At 36.4% G+C, this 27,743-nt stretch overlaps 1 protein-coding gene across 4 annotated transcripts in view; it reads right to left on the reverse strand.

The window, feature by feature from the left end:
- The window catches only part of Wdr62 (WD repeat domain 62), a 323,903-nt gene that overhangs the window by 40,697 nt on the left and 255,463 nt on the right, over window positions 1-27,743 (reverse strand). For all 4 annotated transcript variants that reach the window (XM_089647948.1, XM_089647947.1, XM_089647946.1 and 1 more), the window contains exons 4-18: window positions 26,211-26,436; window positions 25,219-25,434; window positions 15,893-16,075; window positions 15,364-15,524; window positions 14,113-14,248; window positions 13,253-13,447; window positions 12,766-12,881; window positions 12,383-12,596; window positions 11,201-11,335; window positions 9,287-9,490; window positions 5,264-5,394; window positions 4,113-4,241; window positions 3,804-3,953; window positions 2,844-2,995; window positions 1,131-1,240 (exon numbers count right to left, since the gene is read on the reverse strand). In XM_089647948.1, the coding sequence (XP_089504074.1) occupies window positions 1,131-1,240; window positions 2,844-2,995; window positions 3,804-3,953; window positions 4,113-4,241; window positions 5,264-5,394; window positions 9,287-9,490; window positions 11,201-11,335; window positions 12,383-12,596; window positions 12,766-12,881; window positions 13,253-13,447; window positions 14,113-14,248; window positions 15,364-15,524; window positions 15,893-16,075; window positions 25,219-25,434; window positions 26,211-26,436 (2,458 nt within the window). The remainder of the gene's footprint in view (window positions 1-1,130; window positions 1,241-2,843; window positions 2,996-3,803; window positions 3,954-4,112; window positions 4,242-5,263; window positions 5,395-9,286; window positions 9,491-11,200; window positions 11,336-12,382; window positions 12,597-12,765; window positions 12,882-13,252; window positions 13,448-14,112; window positions 14,249-15,363; window positions 15,525-15,892; window positions 16,076-25,218; window positions 25,435-26,210; window positions 26,437-27,743) is intronic.

The raw sequence follows: 27,743 nt of genomic DNA on the forward strand, positions 1-27,743 counted from the left end.
TCACAATTTTCAGTTTGACACGATTTACGTTTATCAGTTTTTGGATCATTGTTTCCAGTTTTAGATTTTCATGATTTATCATTTCCAGATTTTGGATAATTATGATTTATCATTTCCAGATTTTGGATCATTATGATTTATCATTCCAGTAGTTGGATTATCATTTTTAATTATTTATTGACGAATTTATCATTTATAAAGCAGGATATTTCAGTAATAAAATTATTAAAATGTTGTTATTTTGAATGTAGCACATTTTTGTGGTGGGCAGAGTAGCGAGTGTTTTGTAGTATTGTCGTTAGTGTAATTTTTCAGCAAATTTGAAGAACCATCACCATTGTAAACAGAAGATTAGGTAAAGAAAAAATAAAAAGAACAAATAAACAAAAATGATTGTGTTAAATAAAGAAATATGGAAAAAAAATGGATATTGTACATTTTTTTTTAAATAACTGCTTTTACTGTTTGTAATGCAAAAGTTGTACATACTAATAAAGTATAGTGAAACCATTTTTTTTTTTACTTTATTAAAGTTTCACTAAGAATTAACACTTGAAAAAATAGACAGTCTGTTATAGTGATGTATTTTGGTATATTATTTTTCTTCTTTAGTCAATGTTTCAAATAGAGTTATGTCCATTGCCAATCTGCCCTCATGATGAACAGTGCAATGCTGTCCGAAACGTCGGCTAAAGAAGGAAGAATAATATTACAAAAATAAAACACTATAATACTTTTGGCCATCAAAATCTCTCTAATCATTCTGAAGGTTGTACAATATCCGTTTTTAATGCAAATACAATTATTATTAAATGAATTATTTACAACTGGATTAGGTATTGAAAATCTAAAAACCATCACAAAAAATAGAAACCCTCAATTTAAACATCATAAACAAAATAAAAAACAAAATGCTGTTTTTCTCAGATTTACAGGCATGTATGAAGAGAAGTAAAAAAAAAATATTGTTTTAAAATGTGTATAGGAACTTTACAAGGAAAAACTTAGCTAAAACCATATTTGAAATAAAAAAGGATTTTTTCTGCTTATGTCACTTTAGAGTTCTTCAAAGGTCAGAAAAGAAAGAAAGGAAACAAAAAATAATATTAATTTGGTTAAAAAAAGTGTACCTGTTTGTTGTTGATTTCAATCATGTTCTGTTTGGGTTCAGAATAAATACGAGTGTCCGTTCCACTGTCCAGTGAAGAGTCCTTAGAGCCGTCCGATTCCATCGGCCGTTCTGGAAAATAATAAAAAAACATGTTAGATTGTTCTTTTATCCATATCTCAATAAAACGGTTATTCACCAAAACGGTGGAGAACAAAAAACGTTACAATAAACGAGAAATGATAACAAATAGTGGAAGTCACTAAGTCGGTCTCGGCCCACACACTCCTTGCTTCATTCACATTCATACACCGACTCATACAAAAATACTTAACTAACTTACTCCCCATGAAAGGGGAGGTTCACATAGGTTCAGCTGAAAAACCAAAACCAAGTCTCCAAGTGAAATATTTAAATTTTATTTTTGGAATAACTTAATGAGTAAAACCTCAAATTGTAATATTTAATTATTGAAGACAATACATATTAGCTATTCCTAAACGAAAATTTGAAACAGAAAAATCAGAAAAAGATACATAAAGATAGCAGCCAATAAAAATGTGCGGTGAGAAAATGAAAATGTTGGTAGTTCTTATTCGAAGTATGATACAGTTAAATATGACCGAAGGAGATAGGGTCGCATTAGCTCAGTTGGTAGAGCGGTGCCCCGGCAAGGCAAGAGCCCTGGGATCACGTCCTAAATGTGACCGTATCTTTTTCTGATTTTTCTGTTTCAAATTTTCATTTAGGAATAGCTAATATTGTCATCAATAATGAAATATTTAACAGTGTTTTATTCAGTTCCTTTCCCAGTTTAAAATCAGTTTTGCCTAGTAGTAGATTCATGTGTCAATTCAGATTTAGAATTAAATTCTTTTCTGCAATTGACTTAGGACGGGTTGTTTCGGAGAATTTGAACAATTCATCAAATTTCAACGTTCATTTTCGGGTTCTGTGAAAGACTTATTCAAGTTCTGTTTTTATATCATTGTAGGCTAGTTGCTTGACAAAACTGAAATAAAAACAGAACTTGAAAAAATCTTTCACAGAACTTGAAATTGAATGAATTGTTCAGATTCTCCGAAACAACCCGTCCTTAGCTTCACTTCATTAATCGCTACGCTCCTCGCGACTGATTATGTGACAAATTGTGTCCGGGGCCCCCTATCGTGAATACAGTATCTGTACAGACTTTCTGAACGTCTCGTACAGAATTATTAATGAACAAAAGTATTTTGGTACATACTTTATCACTTTTCTGATATGTTTATGTACTTATTATCAATTATTTTAAAAGCAATAATTATTAGCCTGAAACACACATCCACATTGAAAAATCTCCTGATAAAAGATACATGACGCCAACGGGACGTCATGTATCTTTATTCTATCGGTTGGCGTCATGTATCTTTTATCAGGAGATTTTTCAATGTGGATGAGTGTTTCAGGCTAATAATTATTGCTTATAAAATAATTGTTACCCTTTGTGCTATGCATAAAAAAATCTTGTCTTAAACATTAGTTTACCAAAAAAATAATAATTACTTATTATCAGTTCCAAGATTGAAAATTAAAAGATAATTATACTTGAATAATTTTAGGCATTACTCAGGAATATCATTACATCACCCATGCACCGACAATGGGAATATGTTTGATAGTTCCAGGGATTAATTTGAAATGGGCTTCTAAGGTAAAAAAGTGAAGTATTTGTGTTAATAATGAAGATATATACCTGGCTCCATGTAATAGTCGGCCCGGTAGTCATTCTTCTCAGCTCGGACGGCCCACTTGCCGCGCACCACTGCCTGGGGCGGGCTGGGGGCTCCGAGGGAGCTGGCCTCGCCCCCGATGGTCTTCTGCGCCCACGGTGGGAGACGCCCCAGACTAAAAAGTAAAAAAAAAAAAATTAAAACATACAACGCGGAAAAGTTACGTGGTTTATCAAATTCTACAGTCTTCTTTCTGAACATCGATGCTACAACCCTCCTACATACATCGTTCTGATGTTTACATTTAGATTTATAAATAAAGGGACAATATTATAATAATACAGAAGGACGCCTTGGTCTCAAGCTGTAATTCGCTCAGAGTTTGAAATTATAAGAGAATATTTGATTCTGTATCAAAAACAGGAAATGGTTCCAAAATTACAAAACAGAAAGTTACTACTCAATGCTCTATTGATAAATCAAAATGACTACAGAGACATCTATTGACAATCTGTTATCTTAAAATCTTGATATCATAGTTTAAAACCTTTTTTACCAAAACCATTTGTACAGAACTTTAAAATTATACATAGATTATTATGCGTAAAGCAACTTAAGCTACTTTAGGACAAAAACAGGCAAGAAACGTAATAGCCTACGCAGCTATTACAAAACAAAGGCTTTCGCAACTCTCGACTTGGATGAGCTAAATCTCTTCACCTTGTTTGCTTGCTGGATTGTGTAAAATCTAAGCAAAAAACATTTTTTACTAAAACTACTATGTTGTATTTACAAATATATCTTCGTCAAGATTCATCGTTATAATTGTGTATGTAGTTCTAAAAAATTAGTTTAATTCGGTAGGAAGTTAAAAATTAATCAACTCGTTATATACGGAAGCCAATGCAGTTGTCATACAGAATACACTGTGGTATCCGGCTGACCCGAGCGTTCATTTCGTAGATTAGTGTTGGATAACTTACTCGAGCGGTGGTATAGCCACCTTGGAGGGTGTGTCCCTGGTGGCCAGCACCAGAGGATCCTCGGCGATCGAGGGGCCCAGCGTGGAGATGGGGGATCCAGCACGGTCGCTCTCGCTGTCCAGCGCTACTCCGTTTGAACTGGGAGGCCTTCTGGGGAACAAAAGGCAATCAATGCTATCAATAACAGAGAAATGTTTTGTACATAGTTTTTACTCAATATCAAAAAAATTAAATAGACCCCTCACAATACTCATACAAAATAAATACTAAAATTAGTATGGGAAACTAGTATTTGTTTTTAGTACTGACCTTCCCTGCCTTATGGCCTGCTGAGCCAGCCTGGCTCTCATGGTCACCACCATGTCATGGGGGACTCTCCACACAAAGATACAGCCATCTCCGGAGGCAGAGATGAGATGCTGACAATCTGCCGTGAACCTGAAGGTACAAATAACAGAACATGAAAGGTGAAGGTTTTTTTTTTTTAAGATAAAGACAAGACTGTTTTGGTTGCACTTGGAGCAACATGCTTTTTTACTTACTTTCATTTTCATATAAGCCACTTTGCGTCGCTATTTAAAAACTTTAAAACGACTGCAGCGCCCATCAATTTTTGTCTAATATTAAATGTCAGACTGTAAATGATTTGAAAATTGCAAAAAACATTAATTTTTCAATAAATTGACAGTGATGCTAAATCAACTGGTAGAACAAGGATGAAAGTAGACTGAATGCTGTAGAAATGAGATCTCTGAGGTGTATGTGTAGTTAAACAATGTATGATAACAAATATTTCTCAAATAAAATTGTATACAACAAGGACATACACAAACATAAAACAAGGACGTGCAATGAAATCAGGCTACCAAAAAAGGACAAGGCGAATACTCAGAATAGTATACTATATAAAGGGATGAAATGCTATAGTGTGCTTAACTTAAAGTCTGCACCAATTGGAAGGTTCAAGGTGTTGTGTAGGAGCCACATCAAGCAGGAGAAAATATAGCATATATGCATGTAACAATTAATTAGTAATTTGTAACCTTAAATGTACAAATTACTAAAATAAATTAATAAATAAAATGAGGAGATCCGGAAAGAATGCAAGGCTGATGTAGGCGTAATGGTTAAGATTAAAAAAGGGGTGCTTAGATGTTTTGGGCATGTAGAGAGGATGAATAAAGAAAGGAGTGTAAGGAGAAAATAATATGATGCATAAGTTAATAAGTCGGGGACGCCAGAGGAAGACATGGCAAGCTCAAGCGAATCAAAAATTTGAGTCAGGTCATGGCAAGAGTCAGAATAACAGAAGAGTATGTATGAGATGGAGTGTGTCTATCCTCTCTGCTTACCCCTGCGGTGAAAAACCGCGATATTTAGTTAGCTAGTTTATGTTTGCAGTTTGTTTTTATTTTTCTTCACTCTGTTCTGCTTTGTCACGGAACCTCTTTCAAGCCTACCTCAGTCCGGTGACCAGCTCGGAGTGGCCGTACATGGTGGCCATACACTCCCCGGAGTAATAGTCGTAGACGCTCAGGGACTTGTTGGTGCAGGACGTGGCCACGTAGATGCCGCTACGGTCCAACACCACCTACCAAATACACATCAAAATATATTAGTAAAATGATAATAATAAATTTCTTTGGTAAAGGTTACGAATTCCGCTTCACTCTTAATACGCAATATTTCACTTTCAAATAAATGGATTTAGCTTTATTAATTCAAAACATGATTTATTATGTTGGGGGAGACGGAAAAATAAGCACTTTTAATTTTAATTTCGTTTATTAAGTCACTTACGCGATATGTCACACGAGATTTCAAAGAAACAAAATAATGTGACATTTGCCGGAAATACCACAACTAGTTATTTACCTAGCCAGTGCGCGGGTTAGGTACAGTACCTACCTACTAACTAATTCAGTTAAAGAAAATAAAATCTTGAAAATATTAAATTAATATATATATAACCTAACCTAATCTAACTGTGATTTTCTATAGCAAAAAATGCCCCTTTAATAACGCCTGCTCGCGTCCCCTTTAGAGTTACATCCCAGTTTTCAAATAGTATGTGGGCTACGCTAGGTTTGTATAGACTGGTTTGTGATTTAATTCTAATACCTATTTTCCATGTTCTAACCTAACCTAACCTAAACGGAATACGTTTAATCACATTTTATTCTATTTGTTTGTTATTCGGGTTATTTTATTTAATTATCTGTTGATTATTTGTTATAAATAATACATTGACTTACATATTAATATGGATTAATTATACACGATGATATTATTTATTTAATATGGCAATACTAATTTTTTTGGTTGGCAGCAATATCTATGAAATATTTTGTAGGTATGAATTACGATATTATGAATATAATCCAACTCTTGATATGAACATAGTCGCTTTCGGCGGCGCCGCATACTAATTGACATATCGCGTAAGTGACTTAATAAACGAAATTAAAATTAAAAGTGCGTACATTACCGTCTCCCCCGACATAATAAATCATGTTTTGAATTAATAAAGCTAAATCCATTTATTTGAAAGGGAAATATTGCGTATTAAGAGTGAAGCGGAATAGGAGAAAATTAATATTTCTTTGTCTTATACATAACAAATGACAAAAATTTAACACTTGCAAATAAAATGGAGAGATGTACATATCGTCGCATTAATTCGTAGACTGCGTAACTCCAAATTTTTCGAAAATACGTTTTTAATGCCATCTGGTGTTAAAATTAGACCCGCATCGACTAGTAAAACTCGAAAATTTAAAAAAAAATTAACCTTTTAGATAAACACAAATTAGAAAACTGCGTAAAATTATGGTGCCATTTTTACTCGCCAATACTTCGTAACTCCTTAATTCAGTATTGGCCGGTGAGCCGTGCACGCTTGTTGTGTTTTTGACTGAGGAAATTTATTTACGGTGTAATAGTTTTACCGTGAAATTAACTGAGATAAGTTGATTAATCAATTTTGAACATTTTATAACCTTAATTTTAATTGTGAAGTCACGAATAGTGTTTTGTATCTGTAGTCTAAACTGACGTCTTCTGCACCGTGTGACGCTCTGCCGTAGCTCTCTTGTTAAATGTGCCTCTGCGGTTTCGTAAATACCTAATAGGTCCTTGTTCTGTGATTATCTCTTCTTCAAGGTCACCATCTCTTTGCAAGTGGATCTCCTCCTGATGCATATCCGGATCCGGTTCTTCACTGTCCTCTTCAAACAAACCCAAAATATTTACGGTGGAACGTGCGGCAATTCCATCTCGTCTCTCCTCAGACACAGTCCGTTCTCTGTCAGGCATCTTCCGCGGGTCAAGCACATGTCTTGGTATGCCATCTACTTCGATGTTGTTGACTGAAGTAAGTCCTGTCACCCTTCCATGCACGATGTGCATCTCCCATCTACTGGTTTAACCGCAAGAAGATCGCCCACTTAGAGCTCAGTCAATACTTCCTCTTCTTTATTCACTTGCGCAGAAGGGTGTCTCCACGAGTGTGAAGTGTGAACTATACTAGACAGCGCAATACCTCGATCATCCTGACTTTTTGCAGCCAAAGATTGTACTGAAACACTGCCTGCAGGGGATCGCTTCCACTTCCGGCTGCAGTTCTCTTTATTGTTTGATGATGTCGTTCAACTATACCGTTTCCAGCTGGTCGGTATGCCGCGCAAAATCTTTGACGAACATTCCATCTCTTACACTTATCTGTAACACTGTAGGAACAAAATGCAGTACCATTGTCCATGAGAACTACTTTGGGCGGGCCTCTTTCCCGAAACACTTCTTCCAAATGTCTGATAATCGAAGCTGCATTATCTGACTCGATTTCCCGCCACACGGCAAATCTACTTGGACCGCAATCGATAAATGTGAGTAAACATTTCCTACCGAAATGAGTAACATCAACTGCCAAGCGACTCCAGGTTGTCACAACATTAAGATTACCCGCTTCATGGGATGATGGTGGAGGGTCAATTGTCCTGCATTGTACGCAGGAACGCACGCATCTATCGACGTCCTTTCTTCTCGCCTCGGGATCGACCAGCCGGGCAAGATGAAGCGTTCACTTTACTCCAAAGTGATGCTGAGCATGAAGAGTTTCTACGCTTAAAGCACATGTTTGCTCACCAGTTCCACTTTCAAGTCTCTCCCACCTATCTTCACACTCTGAGGAGTCTCTTTCACAACGTTTCCTGTCATGGCTACTCTTTGCCCGGGTCTTGCAAACCCTAGTAAGTACATCAGTTTTATTTCTACAGGACAACAAGGGTGATCGACAATGTAAGATCAAATTCTTCTACAATCTCCTTCATCAACTCCAAGCGTCACTCAACGATCATCTCTGACACGACTACTCCCGGTCAGTGTAGATCTCACCCAGCACAAAACCGTCGCCGAATCTGTAATGATCTCCAGAGTTTGAAGATTTCACTTGAGAGTCAGATTTAATCCCTTAAGGAAGGAAAAGTACCAGCATTTACAACACTTAAAACAGACATTAGAAAAGGATTACCACTCCTTTAACGATAACCTTCCGCATCATTAAAATCATTAAAATGCATCTAAATAGACTGCCTCGACATACACATACATTGTTGTGTTTTATTTTGTAAATGTAAAATTCCTATCTCCCAAATTTTCCGCTAGGTTGTTCATAAAACTGTTCGCAGAAAAGTATGTATCTTTTGTAAAATGCGTATCTCCATTCTCGGTTTTTACGTAAACTTCCTAACTCCGATTTGAAATAGAAAGCCTTAACTTGCAAAAGTTTAATGATTGAAAATAAATTTCCAAATATATTATATGTTCGAAACATAAATAAAAAGAATAAGCCGTCTTTAATTTTTTCTCACTACGAGGTTTTTTGTGCCTCCTGTAAAATTTTACATTTGGGAGTTACGCATTCTACGAATTAATGCGACGATATACTTTAGGCACGCATAACAAAAAAATTTGGGGAGTGGTGAAAATCGCGTCAATGAAGAAAGACCATTTCAAGAATCAACAGGACATTTTGAATCTCTCCTCACTGACGCAAAATATACTGTCATCAGAAGAGATTTGGTTCGGGAGCAATATACTCCTCACCACCGGAAAAAACATTGGCGGGTAAATGTTATAGACAGGGAGATAGAATAATCTATGATGACGCTGTTTAAGATAGTCATCAGGAAAATAGACTTGCACGCTTCAAAATAGCCGAGTAGTCAATACAGCAGTCTGATAAGAGGGTGGTGGAAAGCCTTCCCTTCTGAGGTGCAAGGAATGAAGTTCGAGCATGCCCAGAAGAAATAAATAATAGTTGCTGAAACAATCTGCAAAAAATGGAGACTAAAAGGAAGAAAGTTACTAGAGTGTAGATATCTTCAACTTTCATTTTCTCCATCTTCTTCCCTTCCCCATTTGGTACGTACAAACTGACCAGGACTGCCGTCCGGTTATTCAGTTAGTTCATTGTTAGACATTACCTTGATGAGGCTACCCTCGTCCCCCAGGCTGGCCCGGAAGGTCTTGGTGTGGCGACCAGAGCGCGTGTTGTACACACGAACGGCGCGGTCTTGACACGCGGCCAGCACGTGACGCCCGCCCGCATCCACCTCCATGTCGTACAGGGTGCTACGCGCGGAGCAGTTGTGACCGCGCACAAACTGGCCGGGACCGCCGCCTGGAGACTGGAAGCATAATAAACAAAAACGTTTTTAGATATTTACTTACAGGTAAAGAGAATTTTTAGAATAGAACAAATAAGAACCAGATTCTTGGGAAATTATTATGAAACATAAGATTCAAGAGATGCCCAAAAGTTGAGGGGAACAAACTAACGTCAGCTGTCGGTGGGGTGGTCTTGGGCGCCTACCTTTCGGTGATTTGCGAATTAATGTAACCCACAGTCTACAGGCAACTCGCATTGCAGTTATGCTGCTAAAGCAAGTATTTTAGTCTTCGATAATGGCGCACAAATTATCCGCATCCCTAGCCGTAACTAAAAATCCCAGATTGGGTGCAAAAGGTTTTAATTATTAACAAAAAACGAATATTTTGTCAGAGTAAATAGTTTTCCCTTTCGTAATTATCATATAATTTACTCACCGCACTAAATTACCACCACTTTGTATTTTACTTCGCTATACTTACGCTATACGCTACGGGCGGTCCGTTTGATAGATTCCCCAATCTTAACAAACGGACTGCAATCTTTAAAGCACAGGCATCAGGTAGGTATGCTGTCCTTGTTCTATCGGTATTACAATGGAAGATGCTCTTAGGAACTAGCGTCATTGATCCCTTCGGCACCGGTGCGTAGTCGGGATACACGCCAAACGCGCGCCCAACATTTGTACACGGTTGACATTTGTCACATGAGAACGGGTCGCTTCTACGATTCGTTCTTAGGTTCAACAGCTCGGCTGTGGAACGAACTGCCGGCCTCTGTGTTTCCTCCCTCCTACAACTTGGGACTCTTCAAGACCCATGTTCACTCCTTCCTCTCCACAAAAATACCCACCACACAGCATCCCCAAATATGACATAGGCCCTGAGGGAAATTATTTTCTTCAGGGCCTCCTGTGTGGAGTTAATATAAAAAAAAAAAATTTAAAAAAAATTTTAAAAAATACTTAAGTTTTTATAGTATAAGTGTCACTTACTGACGCCTTAAAATCTGTTCAAACTTAATAAGCTTAAAGTGAAGTAAAATAACGCTTACCTGTGGAACGAAATGCAATATTTGTAATTACTGTCATTACGATTTATACACAATTTGAATGCATTAGAAACCATAATTACTGAGTTATTCCGTAAATATTCTGATGTACGTAAGCCGGGAGTTAAAAGATATAAAGATTATAAGACATATTTTATTCAATAAATGTGCAAACCCCGCTGAAGCCAAAATTTGGCCTCAGGGCGGCTCTATTTTGAAAGAGATTAACTTATATGTCCCAGACAAGTATACTCGTGGAAGGTCCCATACCCTTTTTTATGCTCCAAAAGCGAGGACTTCTGCCTATCAGAACGCCCCAGTCAACAGAGCGACTGAACTGCTCAACGAGTCTGCATTGACCATCGACATTTTTAACGTAACCTACAGGCAGTTTAACAATTATCTTTTGACGTATGTCACAAAGTAGTGAAACTGACCTTTTTATGTGTTTTGCTATACTTTTTGTCTAATTTGTAATCTTCTCCATAATGTATTGGTGAATAACCGTTTTACGGAGAACATGAAAAATAAATAAATAAATAAATAAATTTATTCTGACGTAGGCATTGAGGGCTCCCTCCATGTGAGGAGAGTGGGAATAATGGACAAGGAGGTATACATGAACGGGATTGAAGCACGGAGTGGTCAGAACGGAGGTATGGTTATTGAGTTAGTTCACCTCCTGCAGTGTCCGGAACAGAATGGTCTTGTCAGCCCCACAGGAGACCATCTGCAGGCTGTTTTCACTGGTGAGGAATCTGACAGCGGTGATGGAGGAAGAGTGGTCATCTAGGGTCTGCATGAAGTTGTAGTCCTGCAAAAAGATTCATAATACATAAAATTATGTAAACGTTTTGTGCTTGTGGTGCACCGAAAAAATATATTATAATAGGTGTCGCAGCCAGAGTTGACATAAATACAATATGTACTGGCACAGATGTATTTTTTTTATTTATAAATAAAAAAAATTACAATTATGGTGATTTTCTCAACTACCATACTAGGCTCATGCCTGTATTATGATTTATGTAAGTACTAAGTAAATAATATTTTGTAGAAGCAAATAAGAAAAATTAAGGGCAAGGGACATATTATAGAAAGAAAAAAAAATACATATAAAAATAATGATTAAACTAGATGATAAATATATATTTCAAAGAAAATAGCAATAATACACATATAGCGCCCTTGAGGTGATTTCTCACGAAAACGGCGCTATATAAATTAGCCAAATATTAAATATTATTATATATATCAGGTAACATATAATTTGCATTGCTGGCATACAGCGTGTTTCAAACTCTTTATTCAACTGACAAACTACATAAGTAGTTTAGCAGGTTTAAATGTTAATAAATAAAAATAAATATGCACAACTCAAAAAAAAAAAAAAAACAACTTCTTGCACACGCTATTCCTTATATGTAGGTTTTACTGCATTAAGCCTGTGACAGACCACGCTATATTGTCGTGGCTTGGTCTATTTCAGCATATCGTAGTGTATGTCGAGCGATGTGCTAAAATAGACCAACCCATGATGCGTAAAGCGTAATGTGTCACCTACCTTATACAAACATATATATTTACATATTTGTTTTATTCACATATAGATATTACAATAATACAGTTCATATTATAAAATAACCAAATATGAATTGAATGTAGAATCTGTCGTCTACCGTATTTAGATAGCGGGTCGCTCTCCCCATGAGCAAACTAGAATACAGATTTTTACAACTGCTCGACAAGTCAACAAGTTGTGGTGACATTCCCGAGTATGAGACTCTGGCACAAATAGGTAAATTTGTGCCAGAATCTCACTGTTCGATGCGTGTCTGTTAAAAAATATTTTATAAGTTACCTCGTCCACATGAAACACGTGAATCAGTCGGTCCCGGGAGGCGGACGCGAGCAGCCGCTTGCCGTTGCCCTCGCAGTATTCGAGGCAGAGCACTTCGGCATTGTGAGCCTCGAGACGGCACATCTCGCGCATGCTGTTCAGGTCGTGAATGCGCACATTGCCGGCACGGTCACCTGACGCCAGATGCGTACCATCGCATGATACTCGTATGCATCTGGTGAAATAAACAATATTAATTAATATGACACAATGTGAGAGACAAGTTCCTCATTGCACTTTACTGAAAGGCCCTCAATAGCTGATTCGTTTTTCAACTCTACGGAACGGACGCTCGAGTCAGATGACAACCGACTTATATTTTGAATGGTGCAAAGAATAATTACCTGACTCCATTTTTCCCATCGTATGATACAGGTTTGTCCTTTTCTCCAGCAGAAGAGAGGTCAACATCCCTCAGATAGGTGAGTTCGGGATCCATGTACAATACTCTTTGTAATTCCTGCAAAAGAAAGCATTCAATAATAATTATAGATTGGATTATTTATATGCATTTGTAAATTAACGTATGCAAAGCCCTGTCTCAGCAATTTTATTCTTCAAATAAGAGCTAAACACGTGATCTTTATATTTTGCAGTAATTCTGTAATAGAAATGGTTGATTTTCCTGTTCCGGTTATTCTGTCCTGGCGCTATCACTCGATTGCCGAATATCGCTGGTTTCTTTTACAAGTTTTTACCAAAAAATATTTTAGAGGAATCAGTTCCTTCCCCAGAGATTCGCTAGCCGTAGACACTAGCGATCTGCTTATTAATTGAGTAATGTTAAGTTAGGTTAAGTTCAACCAACAATAATATGATGAAGATACTCACGTCGCTGTAGATGTTAGCGCTCTGCTTGTTGGTAGGCAGCGTCCAGACCCGCACGGTGTCGTCGCTGGAGCAGGTGAGGAAGGACCCCGAAGGCAATGGGAGGACGGGGTCCCCCGGGTCCCCATTGCTTTCGGGGGGCACCTCCACGCCCCAGATGCAGGCAGAGTGGTACAGCGACGAGTGAGACTTGCCAACCTGGAAGATGACACTAAATATTATTACACGCAAAGTCTGAACTGTGTAGATTCTGCAATTTAATTCAAATACTGAACCTAATACAAAACAAATTGAATTAATTTTACAACACAGGACTTTGCAACCAAATCTATCCCATCAAGCGACACAATGTGTGTGTTTTAGCGAAACTTCAAGGATCACTTATGGGACATCCGCATAGATACAATTAAAAAAAAATAGCTCTACCTTAAAACCCTTTTTGTAACAGTGGTACTCGCCGTATGTAACCAACAGAATCCATCTAAATGCTTTCTTTTTTTAAGAGTTCCAACTGAACGAAGTCAGTGGAATTACGGCATTCCCAATTGGGGTACGTTGTGTGCAACCCAACCTTTGATACAGTGACCGGTCGGTGGCCGAGTTGACATCGCGTTTGGGTCTCACCCAGGCGTAGTGTGTTCAATTCCTCGGCTGGCTAAGTCCTCCATCACAACACAAGCAACATTTTCAGCTTACTGTGTTGATAGTAGGAGATTTTTAACAAGCGATCGCTCAAAACCTTTTTGCAAACTTGGCATTATCTTGGCAAATCACTCGAGTGGATAATACAACTCTATGAAAAAAATATGGGACTTGACAAGAACGCAATGTGCAAATGCCCATATTATAATGGTCTCTCTTACCCTCTTGATGTCTCTCACGTCCCACACGTACAGACTGTGATCGTTGTACACCACCGTCAGCCGCTGGTGGTTCTCATCGTAGGTCAGGGCGATGGCATCTGGGTACTTGGCATTGGCGGGATGGCTGAACATGTGACTGAAACATTACAAAGCAAAATCTTACAAACAATGTGTAACGGTAGGATAGACGCTGTAAGGGTCAGTATCGTAGGTCAAGGCGATGGCATCTGAGTACTTGGGATTGGCGGGATGGCTGAACATGTGACTGAAATTTTAGGGTACGTATACATTTGCGAATTGAAACGCAAACCGTACCACGAATTACGGGAAAGGAACGAATCAACTGCAAGCGGCGATTCGCGCCATTTGCGGTTGCTTAGTTTCTTTCCCATAAGTTGAGGTTTAGTTGGATGTATACGTAGCATAACAAAGCAAAATGTTACAAACAATGTATAACCGTAGAATAATAGGAGTAAGGGTCACCATTGTAATGTATAGATTATAATCAATATCTATCCATCCAATAATCCGATCAGCTAATTTGATAAGCTAATTAATATCAATATCATCAGAAGTTATTATAATGAAAGATACACCGAGAAACCAGTGTCATTGATCTGTTTAGCAACGGTACAAAGTTGAGAAACACGCTAAACGTGTCCCCAAAATTTTTACACGGATGACACATGAGAACGGTTCGCCTCTATGACTCGTTTTTGGGTTTTTTAACTGTTCGACAGTGAAATGATTTGCTGGCCTCTCCTAAAATGAGCGTGGGAAAATCCAAAACCAAACGTAAGGAAATCTCCAGAGCTCAAGATATTTTTTTGTAAATGTCTTGACGCTCCAGTGGTTCGCCAACGTTTCGGACAGTGTTACAGCGGCCATCATCAATGCAGTGTTTATGTATGTACACAGCTTGACGACTACACCTAAACTAAACGCCGAAAACCACATTAATTTAACTAATTATTTTACTGAAAAACTGATCTTAAGAGGGTAAACGCGCGCAATACGGTATCACTTCTACATACACAAATAAACAATTTAAACATCTACCTTGATAATGGATACTGTAAAGCTGTACGAAACGTTGGATAAAAAAGGAGGAATGAATGGGCTTCTCGTGTGGATATTTCTTTTAAAAAAATTGAATGTTAAAGGAATCTAAGCGAGAATAGGCTGTGATGGTCACAGAGTTATTTATACAGCTTTACTCTGTACTCATTACTATCCTGTATTCTACGTTACCTGATATTGAGCCCCTGGCTGACGTCCACGCCCAGGTAGTGCGTGCGCGGCAATGTGGTCACAAACTGAAGTGTGGAGGGGCTGAAGCAGCGCACTATGCCGTCCGCGCAGCCCACGAAGATGTAGTTCGTGCCCAGAGACATGCAATTCGCTGACGGGGTCTGGAATGCACGCACAAAACATGTATTATGTTCAGCGGTTTTCGGAAACAGTCTACAATAGTTGTACCGGACGTGTCCAGAGTGAACACCGATCTTTTTTAAATTATGTCATAAGAAAATAAACGTATAGGTCACTAATGTATTATCAATTTACTTTTCTTATTTTCTTTTACGCATACACAACTTATATCATCAATGACTGAATTTATCCGGTTAATGGAATAATGGTACCTGCCAAAGAGGTTCAACGCACTCAAATGCGGGACTATTATGAGGAATTAGGGTACCTTCTGAAGCCAAAATCTGACAAAGCATAGATATACATAGTTATTAGGCATAGTATTAACCCCCAAATATAATTGACTCACCCTAAGTTCCACCCACTTGTCTAGAAGGCGACGGTTGTTGAATTCGCAGAGCAGGCCAGAGCGTGTGATGGCATATGTGCTGTCGGCGCACGCCCCGCGACCGCACGCTACGTCGCAGAAGTCGTTGTTGCGCTGCTCGCCCAGAATAGCCGAGCGACCCATCAGGGGAACGGGTTCTTTGTACTGCAAAAGAAAACAAATGCACATGTAGATATAAGCAGAGGTGACTGCTACCTTATGGGAAAGAGAACCCTTTAATAGTGAAAATTTTAAGACACCAATAGTTTATTAAAGCGGACACGGTATACAGATAGTCCCACGAGCACTCAGTCCAGGGGCCCATTTTGATATTTCCCATTTCACCTCATTCCTTTGAGATTGCTTTCAGGTCCCTGTTTTCTCACCCGGACAACAAACTTTAGACTAATATTATGGAATTAAAATTTTTCATTATTATAGCCACACCGTGTAACACCGATTTTAGAAAAAATTATGGTAGATTATGCAAGGATATGATTGACTCACGGTTCTGACTGAATAATATTGTACATGAAATTTGGCACAAATAAATTTTTCTTAATATTTATATATATATTTTTTAAATTGCTAAAAGTGCATGTTACTTCTGCAAAGTTAAATTTCATTTTATTTTGATTTAAAATCTTATAAATGGCTTCGTCGATATGTAAATTTCAAAATATTTAAAAAAAGAAGTGTTCAAATATAACAACAAGTTTGACTATCAAATTGTTTTAGTATATAATATTACTTCCTGAACATAGTTTGAGGTTGATGTGAAAAATATTGTTAAAGTTGTACTCTTTTTCAATTGAACCACAGTGGTTCAATTGAATCAATTTTTTCTAGACTTCCTTGATTGGCGTAAGGATGTTTTTACTGTTATATGGTAAGCATTCATCCAACCAGCGAATTGCAAATTAAATAATCGCTGATGTTGGCACCACAATATTCATGTTGCAAAAGATTTTAGTGATTTAAAAAAATATGCAGATATGTATGTTTATGAGGTCCGCAAAAACTATTGCAATACTGATAAAATCTTTTTCACCCACTACAAATACAGTGTTGTTTTTTAAATACATCTATTTGAATTTTACTTCTGTTTTACGGAATGAATGAATGAATGCACATCTTGGAAGCAAAAATTAACCCACTTTCTGACATCCGATCGAGATGCAGCAGGTAGGTTCGTTGTCGTTGACAATGCATTCTATCAACTTTTGGTGGCAATCACATACACACACTTGGACATTTACGCATTACGCTGAAATTGGATAACATTACAGCAGTTAATATACAAAATAAATGTGGGTGCGAACCGATCAGCATTTAGCGAGGAAGGTTCAGTTTGATAAGTTTGTATTTTTTCACAATTTACTCATTTAAAATAATATATAGCATATTTGCATATATAAGTTCCAGAGTGGAAGATACTCTCAGTATCGCCCAGGTGTAAGACCACCATTTAAAATTGAAAAGTTGCTTGAAATGGCTTTGGCCGTGTTTGTTGACCAGATCCGAATAGCCAGGTACTTCCCCACCTTCCTCTTCACCATCTCATTCTCCTCCCCACTACGTTCAATCTCACAACATACCCCAATTAGGGTAGCCATTGCCTCCAGCTGGTTGGAAATTGTAGGACTCTTTTACGGTATTCAAATAAAAACAATATTTTTTAAAACCACAAACCAAACAAAAAAATTATTTAAAAGACTTAGGACGGGTTGTTTTGCACAATTTGAAAGATGATTTTCAAGTTCTGTGAAGGTTCTATTCGAGTTCTATTTTTATATCTCTTTAATAGGACGTATCTGTAAAACTCACAATGCCTTACGAGATCTAGATATTTTCAAGTGTAACTTGAAAACATATAAAATGCAACTTACTAAACTGATAACTTATTTTTTTACTATGTGAAATAATCCTATCATCTTAGTTTATTTTATTGTTTTTATTATAATCATGCGAAAACTGTATTACATACTACTAACTGTCTTTAATTTTTTTATAACATTTTGTAATTCTTTATAATGTTTATTCTCTATATTTCTTTGTCATTTATAAATATATTGTATAGGTGCAAATATTGCATCAACGACTAGAATTAATTTAACATTATTGGTAAAAAAATTAAAAAAATAGAATCATTATTTGCCTGTTGATTCACAAAACTGAAATGATCAAAGAACTTGAATAGAACCTTCACAGAACTTGAAAATCAACTTTTAAATTTGATGAATTGTTCAAATACTCTGAAACAACCTGTCCTTAATTTTTAAATGGTTGATTTTTACTCAAAATTAAATTGTAAAATCAAATAAAATTCTACCAACAAACTGTTATGTTTTCTCGGTCTTATAAACATGAATATTTTGTTAGAAAACGCTTCGAATTTTACGACTTTTCGCATAACTATCTCTAGTAGAAAATGCGCAGTTATTATTGCCATAAAAATGATTTCGAAAATTGATTGGCTGTCACGTCGTTACCTGCTGTTTTACTATTCATTGGTTTACGACGCAGGCTATGGCAGTATCTTGAATGTTTATGACAGAAACCATGCCATGATAAGTGGAAGATATTATTATTATGACATCATGTGATACGGAAGAAGAAATTAATAAAAGTGGAAATTTAAAATGTTTACTTTTGATTGCTTCCGTAGAGTATCGAGTAATACATGTTATTTAAAATATACAAAAAAATTAACCAATAACATTGACTGGAAGGAGATGGGCAAGATGAAGATCATGTTGAACCTTAGTATTCTCTCAGGAATCACACTGTCTAGAGGACCTTTCTTAACCCCTCTGGCTATTATGTCTGAAGATCAGAGTAATTCGGCTTTGCGATAAAATCAAAATGAAATGGAATATTTCTGAATGTATCCGAAAACTAAAAACTGTTTATGAAAGGTGATGAAATACCCTTTCAAATCTTATTATTAGAATTTAACCATAGACATATGAATATTAGTAGACCTGCCCTAAGTGATTAAAAGCGTATTATCCCCACTCCCCATACCAGTTCCATTGGAGCCGGCTGGGCTCGCGTATGGCCTCAAGTGAAATTTGAAAACGTGACGTCATCATTCTTGTGCGAACTATGGTCGAGGCATCATCGGTTCATTTTACGAAATAACACGGCAAAATGTTGACTTGTGATATGAAAACTTGTAAAAATAGATGTGAAAAAGAGAATAAACCCAATTGTCGTATTACATTCCATAAGTAAGCATTATTTTAAGCTTATTCACACCGTATTATATGGATCAGTTTTAGAAACATATACTATCACATCACAATGTAGCGATTCTCAAGTGTGCTCATCGTTGTTTACTGGGGTAAGTAAATTATGAAACATTTGTAAAAGTGTCTTAACTAAATACTCTGAAATTAACTACGACTCTGCAAACAGAAGAAATTTACTTTGCCGAATTTGGACTTCGCAAATTAGTTCATAACGTGGCGAGTCATTTGCGCTCCCATGTAAAAATGTCTATTCATTCAAAAGCAGATTTTACTTTTAAGAACTAAATGGTGATATTATAATGCGAGATGCCTATTTACTGTCAGATTGATTTATTGACGAATCACAGTCAGCTTAACCCCCTTCGTTCTTCAACAGTTGATTTTACCCCTCGCCATTATCTTCTCGTCTATTAATTCCTATGTCTGTGAATTTAACTGATAATGAAAAAACACACCTTTTATTAGACAATTTTTATTATAAACATTAGTCGCCTCATTATTTTTTTTGGTTTCATATAAAAATATAAGTTTCATAAATTTTTCTTAAATTGCAGTCGGAACCTTTGGCTTCATAGAGGTGTAAATACATTTGAATTATTATGTGGTTAAGGTCGCGTAATAAGCGTTCACAGATGGTTTGAAAGGGTGATATGTAAATACGAATACGAATGTAAAGCGAGCTAATATTAAAAAACGATGATAATTAAGAGAAAATGGTGAAAATATTTAATAAATCAATAATAGAGCAAAAATCTCTTGACAAATGCTTTAGTTGCATTTAAAGATTCACTGTGAATTTTTTCATGCCTATAACATATTAAATAACAAAACAAAACGTGTTTTTAATAATTTTCAGAGCTTACTTTGCGATTTTTTTCTATCGAGGGAATTTCGGCATAGCAAATATATAGATATTATTTTGAAGAGTTAACAAGAAACTTGTTATAAATCGGTAGAAATTGGGTATGCGGTGGCTTAACTTCTAGATTTGAACATAAAGCATGATGTTTTCTCTTTCTAACACCATTATATCATATTTCTAACCATGACAGTAAGGGAGGTACAATGATTTCTATGAGACCATATAAGCTGTTCCAAAAAGCGAATAAATTAGCCTGACGGGTTAAGCCTATTGACACAAAACTCAAAGATAATTAACCCATTGAAAACACACTGCACTATCCCAAAGGCCTATCTACACACTGCACTATCCGAAAGTCCCATCTACACACTGCACTATCCCAAAGGCCTATCTACACACTGCACTATCCGAAAGTCCCATCTACACACTGCACTATCCCAAAGGCCTATCTACACACTGCACTATCCGAAAGTCCCATCTACACACCGCACTATCCCAAAGGCCTATCTACACACTGCACTATCCCAAAGGCCCATCTACACACTGCACTATCCCAAAGGCCTATCTACACACTGCACTATCCCAAAGGCCCATCTACACACTGCACTATCCCAAAGGCTTATCTACACACTGCATTATCCCAAAGGCCTCTCTACACAATGCACTATCCCAAAGGCCTATTTATACACTCCACTATCTACCAGAATTTTTAAATACAATTTGTACAAATGCACAGGCCATCCTCAAGATAGGGCCGGCCCTAACGGCGCCTGGCGCTAGTAAAATTTTGGAGCCCTTTGCTAAAACCAGTAGACGCCTAGGTAGGTGAGCACTGTAATCAGTAATATTCGGATGATTTGAATTTTTGTGTAGTGCCGTTTTCTAGTCTCAAGGCTGATGCATTAGAACTGTCAAGTGTTAGGTATTATCAGTACCTTGGAAATTCAGCGCCCGGAGTGGACTGCTCCAATTGCACCCACATAGGGCCGGCCCTGCCTCATGATACCTATTACATAATATAGGATTGTCAAGTCGTCTAAAAACCACACCACAGAGGCTAAGGACGGGTTGTTTCGGAGAATTTGAACAATTCATCAAATTTCAACGTTCATTTCCGGGTTCTGTAAAAGTCCAATTCAAGTTCTGTTATTATATCATTATAGGCTAGTTGCTTGACAAAACTGAAATTAAAACAGAACTTGAAAAAATCTTTCACAGAACTGGAAAATGAACGTTGAAATTTGATGAATTGTTCAAATTCTCCGAAACAACCCATCCTTATACATCTGGTGGAATGTGAATTTTCCACTAGCTATAAAAACAGTAAACATTTTACATGTTGTATAATTTCTTGTGGTGTTAAAAAAAATCTTAATTAAGGCGATGCACTACGTCGTGTAATATTTTAAATTGAGCCGCTATCAATAACAACCCTTACGTAGATGGCGATAAGGTTTAAATTCCCTCTTAACACCATCCGCCTGTTTTGATTTATGCAAGAAAAAAACATTGCCAAAAAGTGCCTCTTATTTTATTTTGTGGATGTTCAGGCATAAATATTTAATTTCTTTTCGATCATTTTATAAATAACTTAATTTGCCACACTATACAATAAAATCATAACCGAAAATGGGTTCGTGAGTAGGAGAATTTGAACTTTAAAGCAGTTTTCATAGGCCTTTGCATTATTTTTTTCTGGGCTCATATAAAGACTTATCTAAAAAATACTCGATTATTTCAAAGGCCAAGATGTATTCTACTCGCAGTATTTAATTAAAGCATCTGAAACATTTCTAGGCGACCAAATTTTCAAACCAAAAACACTTTTTGAAGAAAACTGATCATTTTAAATATTATTTTTTCATGTAAAATCATTTAGAGATAAACGATTAGCAAATCCACTATGCAAATTCAACTGGTTTGGACGCTTGGAAGAATTTACATAACGATCTCTGATTCGATAATTAACGGAGTCTCCGTATAATAAAATAAAACCTTCCTGATCAAATGTACACTCTCATACGCAAAGACGGTCACGTAACCATTGGAATATTTTCACACTAATAACATGTTAAATCTACAACGTCCTATATAAAATTTATGCTCCTTGAAAATTATTCAGAAAGTAAATTTATTTAAAAAATTCTGATGCAAATGCGTATTTAAAAATATGTTATGAAAACTTGACTAAAATGCATAATAAGTACGGTACTATGTGTCATATTAAATAGTTTAATAAGTAAGGTACTAGCTATCATAAAGACCTCAACAGAGTTGTTTTCCCCCCATATTGCAGCCATGTTACCTAACAAAAATATTTTCAACTCAATCAAAATAAAATCTATTTATCGTACAACCAATATTTAAAATCATGATGAAAGAGAAAGGGGCCTTTTTGGCCCGGAGCTCTTAATGCCAATATTTCAAAAGTCAAAAGTCAACAGAGTTGTGGCAACTATTGGTAGGGTTAAAGATTTGGAGGGCTAAAAGCATATACCCAGTAGGGTGTATCGATTTTTAACTTTTTTTTTGTTTTCAAATTCCAAGTTGAAAAAAAGTTGCTACTAGGTACCACAACTTACCACAAAAAAATTTGGATTTTTAAAAAAATTTTTAGGTCTCCCGCACAAGGCCCAAAGTTTTAATTTTTTTCAAAAAAATTTCAAATTTTTTTAAAATTAAAAAAAATAAAATCGTGACTTTTGTGTTTATTCTAAGTTAAAAAACAGTAATATTAGGGAATAAAAATAAATAGGTAGTTTAAACTTAAAAAAAAAAATGTTTTTTATTTGTACACAAAATTACAAAATTTCATCAAAATTAACAAACTTTAGGGCTTGTGCGGGAGACCTAAAATCCATTTTTTATAAAAAAAAATCGTTTCTTACTTATTTTTATGCCCTAATATTACTGTTTTTTAACTTGGAATAAACACAAAAGTTACGATTTTATTTTTTTAAATTAAAAAAAAAATGATATTTTTTGAAAAAAGTTAAAACTTTAGGCCTTGTGCGGGAGACCTAAACATTTTTTTAAAAATCCAAAACTTTTTGTGGTAAGTTGTGGTACCTAGTAGCAACTTTTTTTCAACTTGGAATTTGAAAACAAACAAAAAAGTTAAAAATCGATACACCCTAATACCCAGCAATGTATAGAGTAAGGGTAAAGAAGAAAAAGAATGGCTGAAATTAAAATTATCAATACTAGTTATAACAGATACTGTGCTGGTATCTTTAAATCCCTGGGGATTGCAGGATTTAGATACTAAAAATGAAGAAAAAGCAAAACCAAACGAAAAAGAAGATAAAAAATGGAATAATGAAGAAACTAACCAGAAACGAAGAAAAGAGTAGGGTTTTTAAATCCAGTAATCCTGCAGGATTTGTGTTTGATCCCACAGTTTGCGGGACTGCGAGATTCAAAAAAATTAAATTTACACAAAAAACATGGTGTTTATATTTATAAGCAGTGGTAAATCTTTAACAATGAAAGAGGAACTGAACTTCTTGTTAAGAAGAGGGGATAGAGCCGCATCTCAAGATCGGAAACTTCAAGAGCTGGAATCGATTTGGAAGAAAGAGACGCCCCTTTTTGAGAATGGAGGTGTCAAAAGGAGATACCTTCAGTTAGCCTTTTTTATGATAATCCCACCAACTACCGTGGAAGCAGAGAGAACGTTTTCTGTTGGTGGGCTTTTGTGCACAAATGTCCGTTCATTGGGTGACAGGAATCTCAACAGTCTACGTTTTTACCATCTTATTTGTTTTTATCAAAGTCTTCGAATAGTTATTATGTTACCTTTTCCAATATCTTCGAATAATGTTACTATTATTAAAGAATGTTGGAATTTTCAATTTAATACCCCTTAAGGGGGGGTCTAGGGTTTTAAAATTTTATTTTTTGCATTTTTTAAAAATAAATGCTTAATATGTTAAGAATATTGGGTTCAAATTTCAAGTTGATTGGAGCAAAATTGACGAAGTTACGAGTATTTTTATACCTGTCGGATTTTAACCCCTACCCGACCATACGTATAAGCCGAGCAGAGCAGGAAGCTGAGAGACAAACTAAAGAAGGCAGGATTCGTCGTAGACAGGAGCAAAAAGGTGCTTTAGACATCATGGATGATAGCAACATCCTTTATGGACCTGGCATTGATGATTCAGTGTGAGGTAAGCCGATAAAATTTGCTTATAAACGTTTAATACCAGATTTTTTAGTGTTCAAAACTTTAAAGCGTTTTTCCCACAACTCACGTTTTCAAAGTCGGTGCCCGTCATAACTTCAAAACTACTGCACCGATCCTTTTGAAATTTTGAAAACTATTTCTGTACATAATTTACGAGGTAACACTGGAGAGTTTTTTTTAAAATTTGTTAATAATTATTATTTTACAATAACAAATTAGCCGATTTTTTTCACTAAAAATAGCGTTTTTCCCTTCAAAGTGTTCCAAAAAAGTGAAAAATTAAAATTTCGAAAAACCCTCCCAGCGTTACCTGGGAAAAACTATTATCTAACGAATGAACTTTAATTTTTTGATTTCAGATGACCCAGCACCGAGTTATGAGGGGCACCGCCATTCTACTTTTTTTTGAGACGCGTCCGAATAATTGCTGCCATTGCCGTATTTTTTAATATTTCTCCGTGAAAATTTTATACAATATTTTTAAAATGTCATACTTTACTGTACTATTAGATTTAATAAAGAGATTTTAACTGTGTTGTCACAAAAAATTCACAAAAAAATGCCTTTTTTCGTACGAATTAACCCTAGCCCCCCCTTAATAAAAATCCCGCAAATCCTCTAAATTCTGTCTAAATTCTAAGTAAAGACTTCTAAATTATATCCCGCAATCCCGTGGGATTCGAAAAAGGTGCGGGATTTGCATACCCTAGAATAGAGTAAACAGCAAGAATATGACAAAGAATAACTAAAATATGATGCAGAAACAAAACAAGAATACGCAATAAGAACATAATGAAGGAAAAATAGATAATAAATGTAAGTAAAAACGAAACGAATGAAAACAAGGAGAAAAAAATTAAGAGCAAGAACGTGATACCAAAGAATAATTAGAAAATGATACTGAAGAAGAAACAGCAAGTGAAGATGAAGAAAATGATGACTAAGAAGACAATGCTAAATAAGAAGACGACGAGAAGTAACTAAACTAGAAAAAGAGACCAACCTTTGCGCCTCTGGAGTACTCCAGGTACCAGAACTTGACGTGCCGATTGCCCACGGTGACGAAGTAGCCGCCGGACTCGGCGAAGCTGACCGCCTTCACCTTGGACGACACCTTGTTGGAGGCGAGCTTCAGGCCGGCGCGCCACTCCCACACGTTGACGATCATGTCGTGCTGCGAGCCCACGGAGACCAGGTACTTGGAGTTCACGGAGAAGGACTGCAACAGAAAGATGTCACATTATTAAAACAGTCAGAGCAACAAGAAGATGATGGTAGCTAGAAACCTATTTGGAACAGGGTGAAGACCAAGTAGTAACAGACCAGATTGAGATAACTGAATGCATCAACTTCACATTAAATGATAATTAAAAACCTGTAATGTACAGTTTGTTGAATAAGTTGGATATTTTTTACGTCAATTAAGAGAGATTCTAAGTGAGAAATCCTTTTGATGCAACGGAATCTCTAACTAGCTGAGATAGAATGTACTAAATTCGTCACAATTTTTTGGTGCACATGACAGAAAGTCATTCATCTTCAGTAAAAACAATGTTAGGGTCAGAACTGTATACTGAATACAAGCATTAATTTGTCGATTTGAGTAAAAGGTTAAACCATCAGCAACCGTTTGCATCCATATATCCCTCGGTAGTCGGCAATACATACAGAGGTAACCGGACAAAACAGAACATGGAAAAATAACATAGATTATGTTAGGTTTGTTGTTTATATTTTTTCTCCACTTTTCTTCAATGCTCTGCTTTGTCACTATTCTATTTTGTCATGGAACCGCAAGCCACAGCCTGGCTGTGTCGCAAATCTGGCTGACAAGATCAAATCAGGTGAATGGTGATAGCTGAATCGATGAAACTTGCTGTCTGCAACAAAAACAATGTTGGGACCAGAACCGATCCCAGTGGGACGCCAGCCACCATTAATAATTGGCAGCTTGCTGAAAAGGCCACATAGGTAACGGTGATTTCTGAGTCTTACCACGCAGTTGACGCCGTACTTGTGCGAGGGGAACTCTGCCAGCTGCGAGCCCCCGGCGGCCTGCTCCTGCAGGTCCCAGATGCGCACGCAGGGCGCGTGGCCGCACTCCCCCGTGGCGAGGTAGCGCCCGCAGCCCGAGAAAGCCACGCATGTGATGGTCTTGCGGGAGGCATTGAGGATGTGGCTTTGCCGGTTTTTGCGCGTATTGTACAGCACCACGGTGCAACTGAAACAGAACGAAAGCACAAGTTAATTAGGCTGAAGTAGTAAACTTATATTCGTATAAACACGGAAGATAGAAGCCTCTGAAATGTAAATACATATTTGTATATGTGCATTTTCAAAATACCCTGGATATATAGGTTCTACAAATTAGAAGTTTTTCGTTGAATGATAAGAATTATTGTGAAATTGTAATATGTAGCTATAAAACTAAGAAATCTCCAATACCTTGGCCATAAAGCAAGCGGCGGCGCACAGTGGGCTGAAAATCGCCTTTCATAGACATAGAGACTTGAATTTTCAAGGGTATTTTTTTGGCTAGAAATGGATTCTGCTGATCATTACTATGCTATAAAATGCAGTACGAAGCAATTGCGTGTACAAATGAAGGAGTTATAATTTTTTTAAGAAAAATTTGTATGGCGCCGACATTAAAAATGAGGCTATATCTGAAATCATAAGGTTGGCCGTTCTATCCTTACACACAGATAATACTACTATTTATTTGTATTTTTTTGACATACTTCATATTGTGGCGCAAGGTGCGATTTAAAAAAAAAATCCTCAAAGTTGAAAAAAACCCTTTTTAATGTTGATGATTCATTTTAATGCTTAAACGCTTTTAGGCTTGCAGTGTAAATAAAATATTGTAAACTAGACAAAGCATACTCATATGTAAAGCATTTAAGCATTAAAATGAATCTTCAACATAAAAAAGTTTTTTTTTCAACTTTGAGGATTTAAAAAAAAAAAATCACAAGTTTCGCCACAATACGAAGTATGTCAAAAAAATACAAATAAATAGTAGTATATTTGTGTGTAAGGATATAATGGTCAACCTTATGATTCCAGAGATAGCCTCATTTTTAATGTCAGTTCAATACAAATTTTTCTTAAAAAAATGATGACTCCTTCATTTGTACACGCAATTGCTTCATACAAAATTTTATAGCATATTAATGATCAGCAGAATCCATTTCTAGCCAAAAAAAATACACTTGAAAATTCAAGTCTCTATGTCTATGAAAGACGATTTTCAGCCCACTGTGCACAGTGTTTTGGCTTGCAGTGTAAATAAAATATTGTAAACTAGGCAAAGCATACTCATATGTAAAGCATTTAAGCATTAAAATGAATCATCCACAAAAAAAAGTTTTTTTTCCACTTTATGGATTTAAAAAAAAAAAATCGCACCTTGCGCCACAATATGAAGTATGTAAAAAAAATACAAATAAATAGTAGTATTATCTGTGTGTAAGGATAGAACGGCCAACCTTATGATTCCAGAGATAGCCTCATTTTTAATGTCAG

This window comes from Hesperophylax consimilis, chromosome 27, assembly GCF_061612785.1.
Source record: "Hesperophylax consimilis isolate HC1 chromosome 27, BYU_Hcon_1.0, whole genome shotgun sequence".
Taxonomy (NCBI): Eukaryota; Metazoa; Arthropoda; class Insecta; order Trichoptera; family Limnephilidae; genus Hesperophylax; species Hesperophylax consimilis.